Genomic DNA, 13,800 nt, shown 5'->3' with positions numbered 1-13,800 from the left:
TTGTAGAGTATACTCCTCTTACCATACATTTCTTAAAAAGTTGCATATCAGGCACATAAAGCCATCTGATTTTTGACAAAGGGGTCAAAAATATACCCAGAAAGAAAAACAGCCTTTTTAACAAATGTGCTGGGGGAAAAAACTGACTATACACAGGCAGAAAATTGAATCCAGACCCAAAACTCTCACCACATACTATAACAAAATCAAAGTGGATCAAAGATATAATTATTAAAACAGAAACAATCTGCTATAAGATGTAATAGAGAAAATGCTTAGCTGGGCATGATAGCACATGCCTGTAATCCCAGCACTCAGGAGGCTGATGCAGGAAGACTGCTATGAATTCGAGGCCAGCCTAGGCTACAAAGTGAGCCCAAGTTAAGTCTGAACTGCATAAAGAGACCCTATCTCATAAAAAAAAAAAAAAAAGAAAGAAAGAAAATTCTTGATTAGCACTTCCTGAGTAAAATCTAAATTGCATAAGAAATAATATCAAAAGGCAAGAAATAGGATTATGCTAAATTAAAAGCTTCTATAGAGCAAGGGAAACAACCAATGGAATAAAGAAACAACCTACAGAATGGGAAAAATTTGTGCTGGGCATGGTGGCATAGGCCAGTAATCCCAGCACCCCAGAGATAAGCAGCAAGATTGTTGCAAATCTGAGACCAGCCTGGCTACAAAGTGACCTCAAGACCAGCCTAAACTGCATAGTGAGATCCTGTTCTCAAAAAGACCAAAAAAAGAAAAGGAAAAATTTTTTTGCCACCTATACTTCAGAGAACCAATATCTAGGAGGAAAATACTATATTATTTATATATACACACACAGAAATATATACATATATTGGTTTTTTGAGACAGGGTCTCGCTACTATGTAGTTCAGGCTGGCCTTGATCTCACTATGTAGCCCAGGCTGGCCTCAAACTTGCAGTGATCCTCCTTCCTCAGCATCTTAAGTGCTCAGATTACAGGCATGCGCCACCAAGCCTAGCTTAAAATACACACACACACACACACACCCACACACACACACACACTAGGGATGGAAATCACAACTGTGCACTTCAAGGCAGGCACTTATGCTGCTGAGCTAAATCCCCAGCCCCTTAAAACATATTTTTAAAACTCTAAAAAATTAGACCCTTTCAAAATAAAATACCAATACTCTATCAAAAAATAGGCAACTAAAAAAAAAAATATATATATATATATATATAGGCACCTAGGCCCTTCCCAAGCCAGCAGCAGCCATAGGCCAGGAGGGGAAACGGGAAGCCAATTCATCCCTCCTGGGAGCCACAAAGAGTCAAGCTTCCCACCCCCAAAAGCAACCAGCTCATTGAGAGGTACACAGACTTAGTTGATAGCAACTGAGGTACAAAAAAACCTTAAAGCTTATTTTGTTTGACTTAGCAGCCTGAGGATCTATGTATGGAATACCAATATGCAACATAGCAAGGAACAGGCACTTCCTGTTGTTGTTTTTGAAATCCAATATTGTTTTCATTGTTTCATTTTGCTCTTTGTTGTTTTGTTTTATTCAATGTTTTGTTTTGATTGCTTTTATTCTGAATTGTCTTGATTTTATTACATCTGATGGTATGGGCAGTAATTTTGAAGATAACAAGAGGCATTATGGTAGCAACTGCTGATTTCCTATTATCCTGTTTTTAAGTCCTATATCACTTTCACTGTTTTGTTTTGATCGGCTTTGTTTTACTTTGTTTGGTTTTATTCTCTTTAAAGTAAAATTGAAATAGGTAACTAAACGGCCAATAAATACATGAAAAAATATTCAACATCTTTGGCCAATAGGGAAATGTAAATTAAAACAAAACTGAGATTCAATCTTATGTGTAAAGAATGGCTATCATGAAATCAAACAACAAAAAATGCTGGTGAAGTTGAAGGGGAAAAAGAAATCCTTTTACACTGTCAGTGGTAATTCTACTAGTATAACCACTGCAGAACTCAGTAGAGAGACTCCCCAGTAAAGAGAGTATTTTTTCCCTTTAGTAAGATTTACAATGTTTCTTGGTCCCCAGTATCACATACAAAAATTGGCTTTTTATATCTGAAATTAAAGATGCTTTACATGGACACCAATTACTTGAAGGCTTTAAATGATTTCTCTTTGATGTATTCATTTACTTATAGATAAACCCTCAAAACCTCAATTAAAAAAAAAAACTGCTGCACACTTGTACCCTTTGTGACATCCCGTCATAGCTCCTGAGACTCAGTCTGCATGGTGAACACACAAGAGCTATTACGGAAGTGTGAGGCTATCAGCTACTTACAAATGGATAAAAATCTGTAAACAGCTCTGACAGTTACCACTTTATGGTTCTAGATCTAAAACACCATTTTTAAGAAATGGTCATTTAGTTATCTGAAATATTAAAATATTCTCTAAAAATTTTTTTCTTTTCCCTTTGTTTGGGGTTCCAAAAGTAGTACTAATGATATATAGTAACATGTTACAAGGTAACAAAGTTTATATTTTAAAACACATTAGTTTTAAATCCTTAAGTATTCAAGCAGTTAATCAAAAATCTCAAATTATATTATCTTAAAATCTTCATACCTGTATCTCAGTATATGTACAACCCTCATTGTACTATGCAAGCGTTTTTCAAAACAAACTCACAATTTACTATCATATATTAGTTTATCTAGCATATCAAGTTCAAAAATATATTACACAAAAGTGAAAAAACCTAGTTTGACAATGACATTTCATTGTATGTTACTTCAGCAGTAGCAAGAAAAGTAGCTTTCACTTCCTCTAACAGACACATTTGTAACTCATCTTTATGTACTAATCATCTTTAGTCTTAACACTATTTTTCCTTATTTATCTATCTTTAGAGATTTATATATTGTGTACCATATCAAAAAATAATTTTAAACATTACTTCTAAGAGTAAAGTTTCCACAGATTTAAATTACTCTATATTAATATGTATGAAATAGTGCACTTAGTAAGACATTCACTGCAGTGTTAGTACTAGCCAAGTTGGAAAGAATCTAAAGGGCCACCAAGCAGCATGATTAAATAAGCCATATAATAAACTATTAACAGGAACAAAGCTTTTCTATATATAAGATATCCAATGATGTTCACTCAAGGTTAAAAATGACACCAGACATGATGGTGCATGCCTGTAATCCGGCTCTCAGGAGGCCGAAGCAGGAGGATCACTGTAAGTTCAAAGCTAGCCTGCATTACGAAGTAAATTTAAGGTCAGCTTCAACTGTAGAGTGAAACCATGCCTCAAAAAGAAATACCACCACCACCACCCCACAAAAAAAACACAAACACACACAAACTGATAGTCCTTCAAACACTGGTTTGCTTTTCAAGCCATTTCAAATTCAATTTTGAGTAAGTACAAGACACAGCATGAGCCAGCAGGCACTCAGGAGGCTGAGGCAAGAGAATCGCTTGTAATTCCAGAACTCAGGAGGTGCAAGAGGATCACAGCAAGTTAGAGGCCAGCCTGGGCTACCAAGTGAGTTCAAAGCCAGCCTGAACCACAGAGTGAAACCCTATCTCAAAACAATGGGGGGGGGGGGAGATCCATGAAGCCTAGAATATTTAGTCTCTTTTTCTTCACAGTACGTGAGTAGACTACCACTTGTAACTCTGAAATTTTGCTGAAAAAATATTTTCCTTAGGCATCAAAAAATAAAGTTCTGGAAAGCCTGCATTACAAATATAAAAAAAATTAATATAAACCAGTGACCATTACTAAGTGCTAAGATACTATACTAACTTTTAGCAGGGCTTGATGGTGCACATCTGTAATTCCTGCACCTCAAGAAGCTGAGGCAGAAGAATTACAAGTATAAGCCCAGCCTGGGCAACTTAGTGAGACCCTATCTCAAAACAAAAATAAAAAAGGAGTAGGGAGCCAGGCATGTTAGTACACAGTTACAATCCCAGCACTCAGAAGCTAAGGCAGGAGGATCACAGCAAGTCTGAGGCTGGCCTGGGCTACATAATGAATTTGAGGCTAGCCTGAGCTACATACCGCATCTCAAAAAACAAAACACACAAAATAATGGATTATCATAGTCCAACAATTCTAAAATTGCTAACCTAAGAGAAAAAAGGGGAAAAAAGCTTAATATTTCAAAATACTCTATTTTCCTTATAAAGATCTATTAAAAGTATCTTGCAAAACACATAATTTCCTAGAAAAAAATACACTAGACCCAATGTCACACAGTACTGTATTTACATCCACCAGTAACTAGCTAACTCATGTAACATTACTGTATTTCAAGCTTTCCAAAAGTAATTACTGAAAATACTGCTTTTTCTTTTTTATTTTTTGAGACAGGGTCTCAATATACAGCCTGAAACTCAAAATCCTCCAAATGCTGGATTGCAGATCGACCCAGAGAGTCAACTCAAAGCACTGCTTGCTGTCGATCTCCTCCTGGTGTTGGCGGTGGTAATGTGGACTGGAGAATGAACCCTTTTTAAAATGTTTTATTTTGAGGCAGGGTCTCACTAAGTTGCTAAATGCCAAGTCTGGGCTCAAATTTGGCAATCCACCTTGCCTCAACCTCACAGAGTGCTTCAGATTATAAGTGTATGTTATCATTCCTAACATATTGCTTTTTTAAAAATAAATAAATGTATTTTTAGGTCTTTTTTTAAGAGAAAAAACAATAAAAACAGTGAAACAAAATTTCAAAACAATAGGACCGTAACAATGGTTAATACATTGTTTGGGCCAAGCATACAGCTCAGTGGCACAGCACCTGCCTGGCAAGCACAAGGTCCTGAGTTCAATTCTTGGTACCAAAAAACAAACCCCCCACTGTATATTGTTATCTTCAAAGTAGTCACTCAGAATACAAGATACCGGCATGAAAAATTGGCCAAACAATATGAGCACAAACTCTTCTTTTCAATGAATTAAAGAGAAATTAGTATAGTTATCTTAACTATCTTATATATTAAATTTTTTTCCTTTTCCCTTCCTTACTTTCTCCTTCCCCCATCCTAATTTCTCATTCTTTTAAACAGTTTCTTCCCATTTCACAATATCTAATTGTACATTTTGGGGTTTTTTTTTTATTCTTTCAGCTTCTCACACTATGCAATACGATGTTTACACATATAATTCTGATTTATTTCATTTATGAGTTGCATCCACTGACCTATAAAGGTCTGAAGTTTATCCTTCTTTATGGCTGAGTAGTACTCCAATGTATAAAAAGACTACATCTTTTTTATCCATTTCTCAAACTTATTTTTAAAAAGAATTTTGATCTGCTTTTACAATCAGCAAAACATACTTTCCAATCTAAGACATTTTTAAAAATGCAGTGTGACTTTTGATTTTGTATTACATGCTCAAACTGTAGAAAGTACAGGAATTAGAGTGACAGCGATCCTTTTACAGCCAATAGGTTAGAAATATTTAGTATCACTTGCAGTTATATGACATTAGGACAAAAAGGAACAGAGGCACAGCTGACAAGACTATTTAGTGACTACAGGGTGGCTCTGGGAGAAAAGCTGTTTGAGTCCACAACACCTGTGAAGGTTAGAACAATGGTACAACAACACTGTTCTGGTCAGAAACAGAACAAATAAAACAGGACAGGACTGGGTAAGGTCTACAGAACATGAGCAGTTCAACACTATGGCCCAGACTCACTGGAAAAGAGAATCAGCAACAAGTATAACCACTATGTGCTTCAGGATACGAGTGCTAATGTCCTCAGATGCCAAACTAAGGAACTGGGTCTATCTTATACACTGTAAGAAATGTAGTTTTAAAAGACAGAGAGAAAAAGGATTTTATTTTGTAGGAAAATGACACCAGCAGCAACTCTGATCTAAGCATTTATTTCCCCAGCTGTAGTGGAGAGAGACTGAACGCAGAGCCATTCAGGTACCGCACCATAAAAATCAGGTAATGATCAAGAGCACTGGCAGTGAGGATGAAGGGAGCAGCAACAAGTATGGAGCCTGCAGTCCTCTTCCACCCGTCTATCCATCCATCCATCCGTCTGCATACTGATTAATCCAGAGCCCTCCATCCACGCTAGCAAACGGCTCTACCACTCTGCCACATCCCCAGCCTTCCCTTCTCCTTTTTAAAAACTTACCTTTTAGCTGAAGGCAGAGGACCTCACTGTAATGGCTGCACCCTGGAAGGCTGAGACAGGAGAATCACAAGTTCAAGTCGAGCCTAGACAACTTACCAATGTAGTAAACAGACCCTGCCTCAAAATTTTAAAAACAAAATTTTTACAAAGTGCTCAAGATACGATTCTGCACAAAGGCCTGGAGTCAATCCCTAACATAGTGAGTGGAGTCTCTCTCCTTTTTTTTTTTTTTTTTTTTGGTATCGGGGATTGAACTTACAACTGTGCGCTTGCAAGGCAGGCGCTTATGTCACCGAGCTAAATCCCCAGCCCGGAGTTCTCTTTTATATTTTTCCTTTTTTATATTATTAATATGGATATATTTTGCATGGAAAAAGTTTCCACAGCAAGATTATCAAGATTAATGGCAACATGGCCTTTTTTTGGCCTTTTTCCCATGATGTTATCAAGCAAAATAGATTAGAAAGCACAAAAGCTCAAGGTTAGATCTGGATTACAGGTTTCACCTTTTTTCTGAGTTTCTCACATGTAAGAAGAGGGTTGAAAAGCTGGGCATGGTGACACACAGCAGTGATCCTGGCACTCACAAGGCTGAAGGAGGAGAGTCACTGTGAATTCAAGGCCACCGGGACCACATCGTGTGTTCAAGGCCAGCCTCAAGTACACAGTGAGACCCTGCCCTCCCCCAAACCCCCCAAAACAGGAGGCTGACCTAGATCTAAAACTTCAGAAAGCTTTACTATGCTACGACCATACTGCAAGATCTAATCTTCTTGGGGTTCCCACTAGAAATGTACATAATCTATTTTAATTACAAACCAATTGTGAAAAATCCATTAAAAACAGGCAGACACTATTTTACCTATTATTTATCCATATGTATCTCCATATACTTACATTTATTTGTGAAGGATTTCATGACATATATTAAAACACAGTCACCAACTACTCATCTGAAACCCTAAGGCAAAACTGAAACTGTAAGATATCTCTGTCAGTCATTTCATTTTTATCACTAGGCATCTTTCAAAAAACACAAATCCAAAAAGGATTCTTTTGTTGGAATGATTCTGCAAAGCTGAACAGTAGTATTGTTAGGTACAACAGCTTTCAGACACAATGTACTATGCTGTGGATCATTTTGTCTGAATTTCTTAAAAGAACTTTTAACAGTCAAAAAATGTCACAAGGAATGATGGCACTTGTCTATAATGAGTTGCTTAGGAGACAGCTGCAGGAGAGTCTCCAGTCAGAGGATAGCTTGGGCAAAATTTAGTAAGACCCAGCCTCAGCATGATATTTTAAAAGGCACTGGGGACATAGCTCAGTGGTAGAGCACTTGCATAGCATGCTTGAGGCCTGGGTTCAACCTTCAGTACTGCAAAACTGAAAGTAGATAAAAATGTTTCCAATTAGAGAAATAAGGTCTTGAGATTTGTAACAAATTATGTAATTTTCTATCAATAAGGAAAAACTATTTTATAAATTACTGGTTATATTAAAACATTCAGCAATCCTGGGAAACAAAGACAAGACAGGGGGCATCACAATCCCTGACTTGAATTTATATTATAAAGCTACTGCGATAAAAAGAGTGTGGTACTGGTCAAAAAAGCCCTGACGATGAGTGGAAGAGGTTAAAAGATGCAGAAACAACTCCAGACACACTAAGCCACCATTTCTTTGACAAAGATGCCAAACATATTCAATGGAAGAAAGATAACTTGTTTAATAAATGGTGCTGGAAAAACTGGCTCTGCACATGCCGAAAACTAAAACTGGACCCATCTCTCTCACCACAAATAAATTCAGAAGGAATCAAAGATCTACATATTAAAACAGAAACATTAAATCCACTGGGAGACAGAGTAGGTAAAATTCCTGAAAACACTGGTGTAAATCATTATGAATGAAACCCCAACTGCACAGGAACTATCATAAAGAATCAACAACTGGGATCTCATTTTACTAAAACGCTTTTGCACAGCAAAAGAAACCACCAAAAGGGTAAAGAGACCACCCACAACATGAGAGAAAATGTTTGCCACTGTTCCTCAGACAAAGGATTACTATTGAAAACATATAAAAAACTCAAAAAAATCAGTCCACCCAGATTTAAAGATCCAATGCAAAAATGGGCATCTGTAATGAATATATACTTCTCACATGAAGAAATACAAACAGCAAATTATGTGAGAAAATGTTCAGCATCACTGAGTCATTTGAAAGATGCAAATTAAAACAACACTGAGATTCCACTTCACACTAGAAATAGCTATTATCAAGAAATCAAGCAGTAACAAATGCTGGAGGGGTTATGGGGATAAAGGAGCCCCTCTCCACTGTTGATGGGAATGTGGACTGGTGCAACCACTGTAGAAATCCGTGTGGAGATTCCTCATAAAACTAGGATTACAGGTTCCATTCAATCCAGCTATTTCTCTCTGGCATCCTCCCAAAAGAATTAAAAATATCATACCACAGTGATATATGTGCACCCATGTTTACAGCAGCACAATGTGTAATAGCAAGTTCTTGGAAACATAAATGCCCACCGACTGAGGAATGGATAAAAAAGATGTGGTATTTTTATGCAATGGAGTACTACTCAGCCATAAAGAAGGATAAACTGGCAACTTTTATAGGTAAATGGTTGCAACTTGAGATCACACTCATTACTGAAACAAGTGAGACACACGTGTAAACATCGTATTGTCTCATGTAAGAAACTGAAACAACATACATATATGGATACATATACGTATATACATATTAAAACACAGTTAAGGAGGCCAACAAGAAGCCCAGTCCTCCCTATAAGTCAGCACCATGTGTAGGCCGCTGGGGGGAAATCCAGACGCCAGTCTTTTCCTGTGAGTTAGTGCCACTCATGGACTGCAGGGGAGGGGAACAGTAAGCCAACAAGAAACCATGTCCTCCCTGTGAGTCAGCGCCATGCATGTGCCACTGGGGTGAGACTCACACACCAGCCCCTTCCAATATGCAGGCCAAGAGACAAGAGCAAAGGCCCCCACCCCACTCGCGTAAGCAACCTGCTGATCTGGAGAAACCCAGGCTGTGATGATGGCTATCAAGGTGAACACAGCTTAATGCTTGTAGGGTTCAGTGTTTCACTGACTTTGCAGGTCTAATAGTCTGATCATCTATTTAGAGGGTAACAGTACTCAGTGTAGCATCTATGGGGATCTCCTGAAGGTGGGGGCCACTGTTAATTCCCTATTATCTTGTTCTCAAGTCCTGTTTCATTTTCATTGCTTTGTTTGGCTGGGGTTTATTCTGTTTTGTTTGATTTTGTTATAACCGATGACATCAGCAGCTATTTCAACAAGATAACAAGATATATTATGATAGCCATTTTGGACTATTATTTTGTGTTGAAATTCTTTATTGCATTCATTGTTTTATTAGTTCTACTCTGTTTTGTTTGATTCTTACTATTCTGAAGATGTAGGCAGCTATTTTGAAGCCAACAAGAGACTTAGGAGTGGATAAAAAAGCCAGTCAAAACCAAACAGTGTAAGGGATACAGGACTTCAAAGCCAGATAATAAGAAGTCCTGTATGCCTTACACTGTTTTGTTTTGATTGGCTTTATTATGTTTTTTTTTTTTTTGGCTTGGTTTTATTCTCTTTAAAATAAAAATTACAAAAAAAAATAGTTAAAATAGCTACCCTAACTGATTTCTTTAAGTTCACTTAAGTGCAAGGTTTGTGTTGGTAATGTTCAGGTAATTGAAGGCAGAAGTCTTGTGCTCTGGGTGAATGATTTGGGGATGACAATGCACAGTATACATACCATTGTTGTATCCTGATTGATGTGTTTTGTAATTTTGGGGTTTTCTTTTTCTCTTTGAAATAAAATGGATTTGGAAAAAAAGTTCAGATATATTCTTGATCTCTTCAAAAATAACCTTTGGGGTTGGGGACATACCTAAGTTAGAGAGTGTGTGCTTAGCATGCATAAGACACTGGGTTCATTCAATCCCCAGCACTGTTAGGTAAATAAATCTGTTTAGCCTTTTTTTTTTAAAACACAAAAAAGGGGAGGTCAGAGTTCCTCCAAAACAAAAAGGTAAATAACACTTTCATTAAAGGTAAAAAAAAGCTCCTCAGAGAAATCACTTCTGGTGTTCTAATGTACAGTAGGGTAACCTATAAATAGTGATAACTGTATGTATTGCTGTTAAGCTCTAAGAAAGGAGTTTTTAATATTTTCATATTTTCATAACAAATGGTAAATGTTTGAGAAGACAGGTATGTTTATCTTCATGATACTCCACAAAAATGTACAATTTTTATATGTCAAATGAAAAATAAAGGGCCAGGGACATAGTTCAGTGGCACAGCAACTGCCTGGCAGGCACAAGGTCCTGAATTCAGTTCCCAGTACCGAAGAATAAGGTGAACAACTGATGGTTCCTTACATTTTCAGCCTATTATAAACTTACGTAACATACTAACAGCCTATTATAAACTTATGTAACAAACTATATATTTATGTAACCTAAAGTCCCAACCAAGGGGAAACAGTATTCAAAGGTTTTATAAACTATAGCACTGAGCTGCTGAGTAAACAGAGGATATTTTTTATTTCTTCCAATGTTTCTTCTAAAAATGAGAACAATTTGATTAGACACATTACATTACTAGACATTCTCTTTAACCAATCCACGATTTGTCTTTTGTTCCCTAAAACAGTGCTACATACTCTTCTGAGCTAATTAAAATAAAACCTGTAGAGAGGTAAACTAATTTACAATGATCGGAGTGTAAAATCTTTTACTAAGCCTGTACAGATCACAGTTTAGAACCACCATTAAAAACACTTTTGTTCTTTCAAGTCCCTAGCCATGAACAAAGATAATGCCACTGTCAACCAACAAGAAACTGTTTATTGTAAAGTCACGAAACGCAACCAGACCCTTGATCCAAAGTGGGGAAAAAACTGTATTAATAGTTTTTTCTTACCATGCAATACAGTGGTATTTCAGATACTAAGTTTTTTTTAAAGCACTGTACTCTGAAAATACACAACCTAATCTTCAAGAACCTTTATTGAGTCTAGTTAACAAATTTCACTCAAGAAGGAAGTGTATTCAAAGCAAGAACTTTAACAGAGGAAAAAAATGAACAATAATAAATAAGCTGGGTATGGTAGCACGTATCTGTAATTCCAGCACTAGGGAAGGATGAGGCAAGAGGATTGCCTCGAGTTTGGTGCCAGCCTAGACTACAAAGTGAGCCCATAGCAAGATCCTGTCTCAAAAAATGAAAATGAAAAAATAATAAATAGGCCAGGTGTGGTGGCCATGCTTATAATCCCAGCAACAGGAGGCTGAGGCAGGTGGATCACCTTGAGTTTGAAGGTAGCCTCTGCCAAAGCATGGGTTCAAGGCTAATCTAGACTACACAAGGGGAGCCTGTCTCAAAGAATAAACAAATAATAATTTAGTGATAGGAGAAAATTATGTTTTTTGCTTTGTTCAGACTATCCTATTACAATTTAAAAACAGAATTTTTAACTTTTCTCAAATTGACTGCTAAAAGGCTACTTTAACCAAAAACAAACCAACAAAAAAAAACCCCAACATTTCAAAAATTGTAGACAAACTACATTACAAAGTTCGCATGAAGAATATGAATTGAGCTTTCGTGAAATATATCTGATAAAGAATTTCACAGACACAGCTATACAACAAGAGCGAACACCCCAAAAACAAAGGACAAGTCAAATACAATACGTTAAATTCCATGACATGTATTCAAGACATTTCATAATTGACTACAAAAAGTAGTAGAAACAACTGAGTACTACTGGCTTGGACAGTTATTACACGAGAAAAAAAATTATTTGCAATAAAAACCTTTTAAACTGGGATTCTATAAGTATACTTTATGATAAAATACTCCATAAGGTTGTGTTTTGTTGCTCCTTTTATGAAACTGGTAAGCAAACCACCTACCTACTTTGGTTTAGAGTTCTTAAATCAATCATATCAAATTACAAGAGTCCAGAAAAGATAACCAGCAGTTCACATCAAAAGATAACTAGCAATGTCACTGCGGTTGACAAATTCTTTATTCGAAAATGCTGCGTTACAATCCTAAAAAAATAAAATAAAAATTTAAAAACTCCCTCCAAGGGGGACCAGGAGATCTTGGGCTCCCTAACCCTGAGGGAGGGAAATTCTTGCCAGGATGACAGAGACTAGGATTGGTCTGAATCAACCATTCGCAGACAGGAAACTGGTTCCACCTGTCCTGCCTGTCTGCCCTCCAGGATGAAGGACAAACGTTTTCAAAATATAATTCAGCGAGTCCAAAACGACGACTTCCCAAGGAGTCCTACTGTTCCCACAACTCCTTGGAAAACCAAGGTGCAGGGCCCCGTAGTTGATAATCTGTGTCCTCGACAAACCCCATCGCATAGCCATTCGGTAGAGCCTAAAATGCGGTGGGCACAAGACTCAAGATACCCAAAGGGCAGAGGAGGAGGAGCGGGGTACCAGAAAACCAGCGAACTCTATAGTTAACGCTTGCAAAACACTAGGCAAACTCTAAAGTTAACGCTTGCAAAACACACCACCAGAAGGTCCTTTCCTTGAAAAAGATGCAGAATTCACAAGGTTAGCCTGAGAGATGGGGGCAGGTGAGGCAGGCTGGGAAGCAGCCCAGGGTGCCCAGGGCAGTCCCCAGCGGGAAATACGCCGCGGGGGCGCCGGCTGGTGGGCCCAGGTGCAGAGGCCGTGGCCGAGCGGCGACGCCCCGCGAGTCACATCCCCGTGGTCGACCAGGACCCCGGCGCCCGAGCATCCCGCGGGCTCGCGGGCGAGGTTTCAAACCGCCGCCCCGGGAAGCGCCGATTGGAGGTTCCTCGACGACCGTCACCTCCCCAGGGCCGGAGCGGGAACTCAGCAGCCAAACCCTCCCAGCGCACGGCACCTCCCCCTGGGACGACCCCACAACTCCTCCCCCGGCCACGGTCCCGACGGGGGCGCCGCCGGCTGTGCGGACGCGGAGCGCCCCAGGGAGCGGAGCGCCAGCCCCGACGGGGCTACGCAGCGGGAGTGCGGGGGCGCCTCGAGCCGCGCGCTCCTCAGAGTCCGCCGCGGGACGCGGCTGTGACCACAGCCCCCTGCCCCTCCGGCCGGCCGGCCGCGGGCTCCGACCCACCCAGCCCGCCGGACGAGGCAGGGCGAGGACCGCGCGAGCCCGCTCCCCGGCCCGAGCGCTTACCCATCTTTCCGCCTCGCCTTGTAGACGTGCCCGTAGGTGCCGCGTCCCACTTTGCACCCTTCGTACTCAAACAAATCCTCCACCCGCTCCCGCTCCGCCGCCAGCTTCGCCTTGAAATCATAATCCATTGTCTGCTTCCCCCATAGAGGCACCGGGACGCGGGGGCCGCCGCCACTCAGTCCCTCCTCCTCCTCCCCCCGCGACCGCCGCTCCACTTCTTCAACAGCCGCCTCCGGGCGCGCGCGCGCCGCCCGCTGCTCCGCGGTCCGCCTTCAGCAAGGGACTCCTCGCCAGCCACGGCAGCTACCTCCTCCACCTCTTCCACCTCCTCCTCCTCCTCCGCGGCGGCGGTGGCGGCGGCTCCCGCAGGCACCTCCAGTCCCGCCTCCTCCCTTCATTTCC

General features: G+C 39.8%; 1 protein-coding gene across 11 annotated transcripts in view; it reads right to left on the bottom strand.

Annotated features, from left to right (window-relative positions):
- Positions 1-13,695, bottom strand: part of Cdk19 (cyclin dependent kinase 19) — a 175,572-nt gene extending 161,877 nt beyond the window's left edge. For 6 of the 11 annotated variants that reach the window (XM_063253904.1, XM_063253899.1, XM_063253901.1 and 3 more), the window contains exon 1: positions 13,399-13,541. In XM_063253904.1, coding sequence (XP_063109974.1) covers positions 13,399-13,519 — 121 coding nt within the window. In that variant the 5' untranslated portion in view covers positions 13,520-13,541. Of the gene's footprint in view, positions 1-13,398 lie in introns of all 11 variants that reach the window. The other 5 variants (XM_003466444.5, XM_005002223.4, XM_063253906.1 and 2 more) reach the window with 2 other exon arrangements.
- Between the last annotated feature and the right edge of the window lie 105 nt (positions 13,696-13,800).

This window comes from Cavia porcellus, unplaced genomic scaffold (genome assembly GCF_034190915.1).
Source record: "Cavia porcellus strain 051 isolate PalLab524CR breed Dunkin Hartley unplaced genomic scaffold, mCavPor4.1 scaffold_7, whole genome shotgun sequence".
Lineage (NCBI taxonomy): Eukaryota > Metazoa > Chordata > Mammalia > Rodentia > Caviidae > Cavia > Cavia porcellus.
This window is presented reverse-complemented; position numbering and strand designations above follow the sequence as displayed.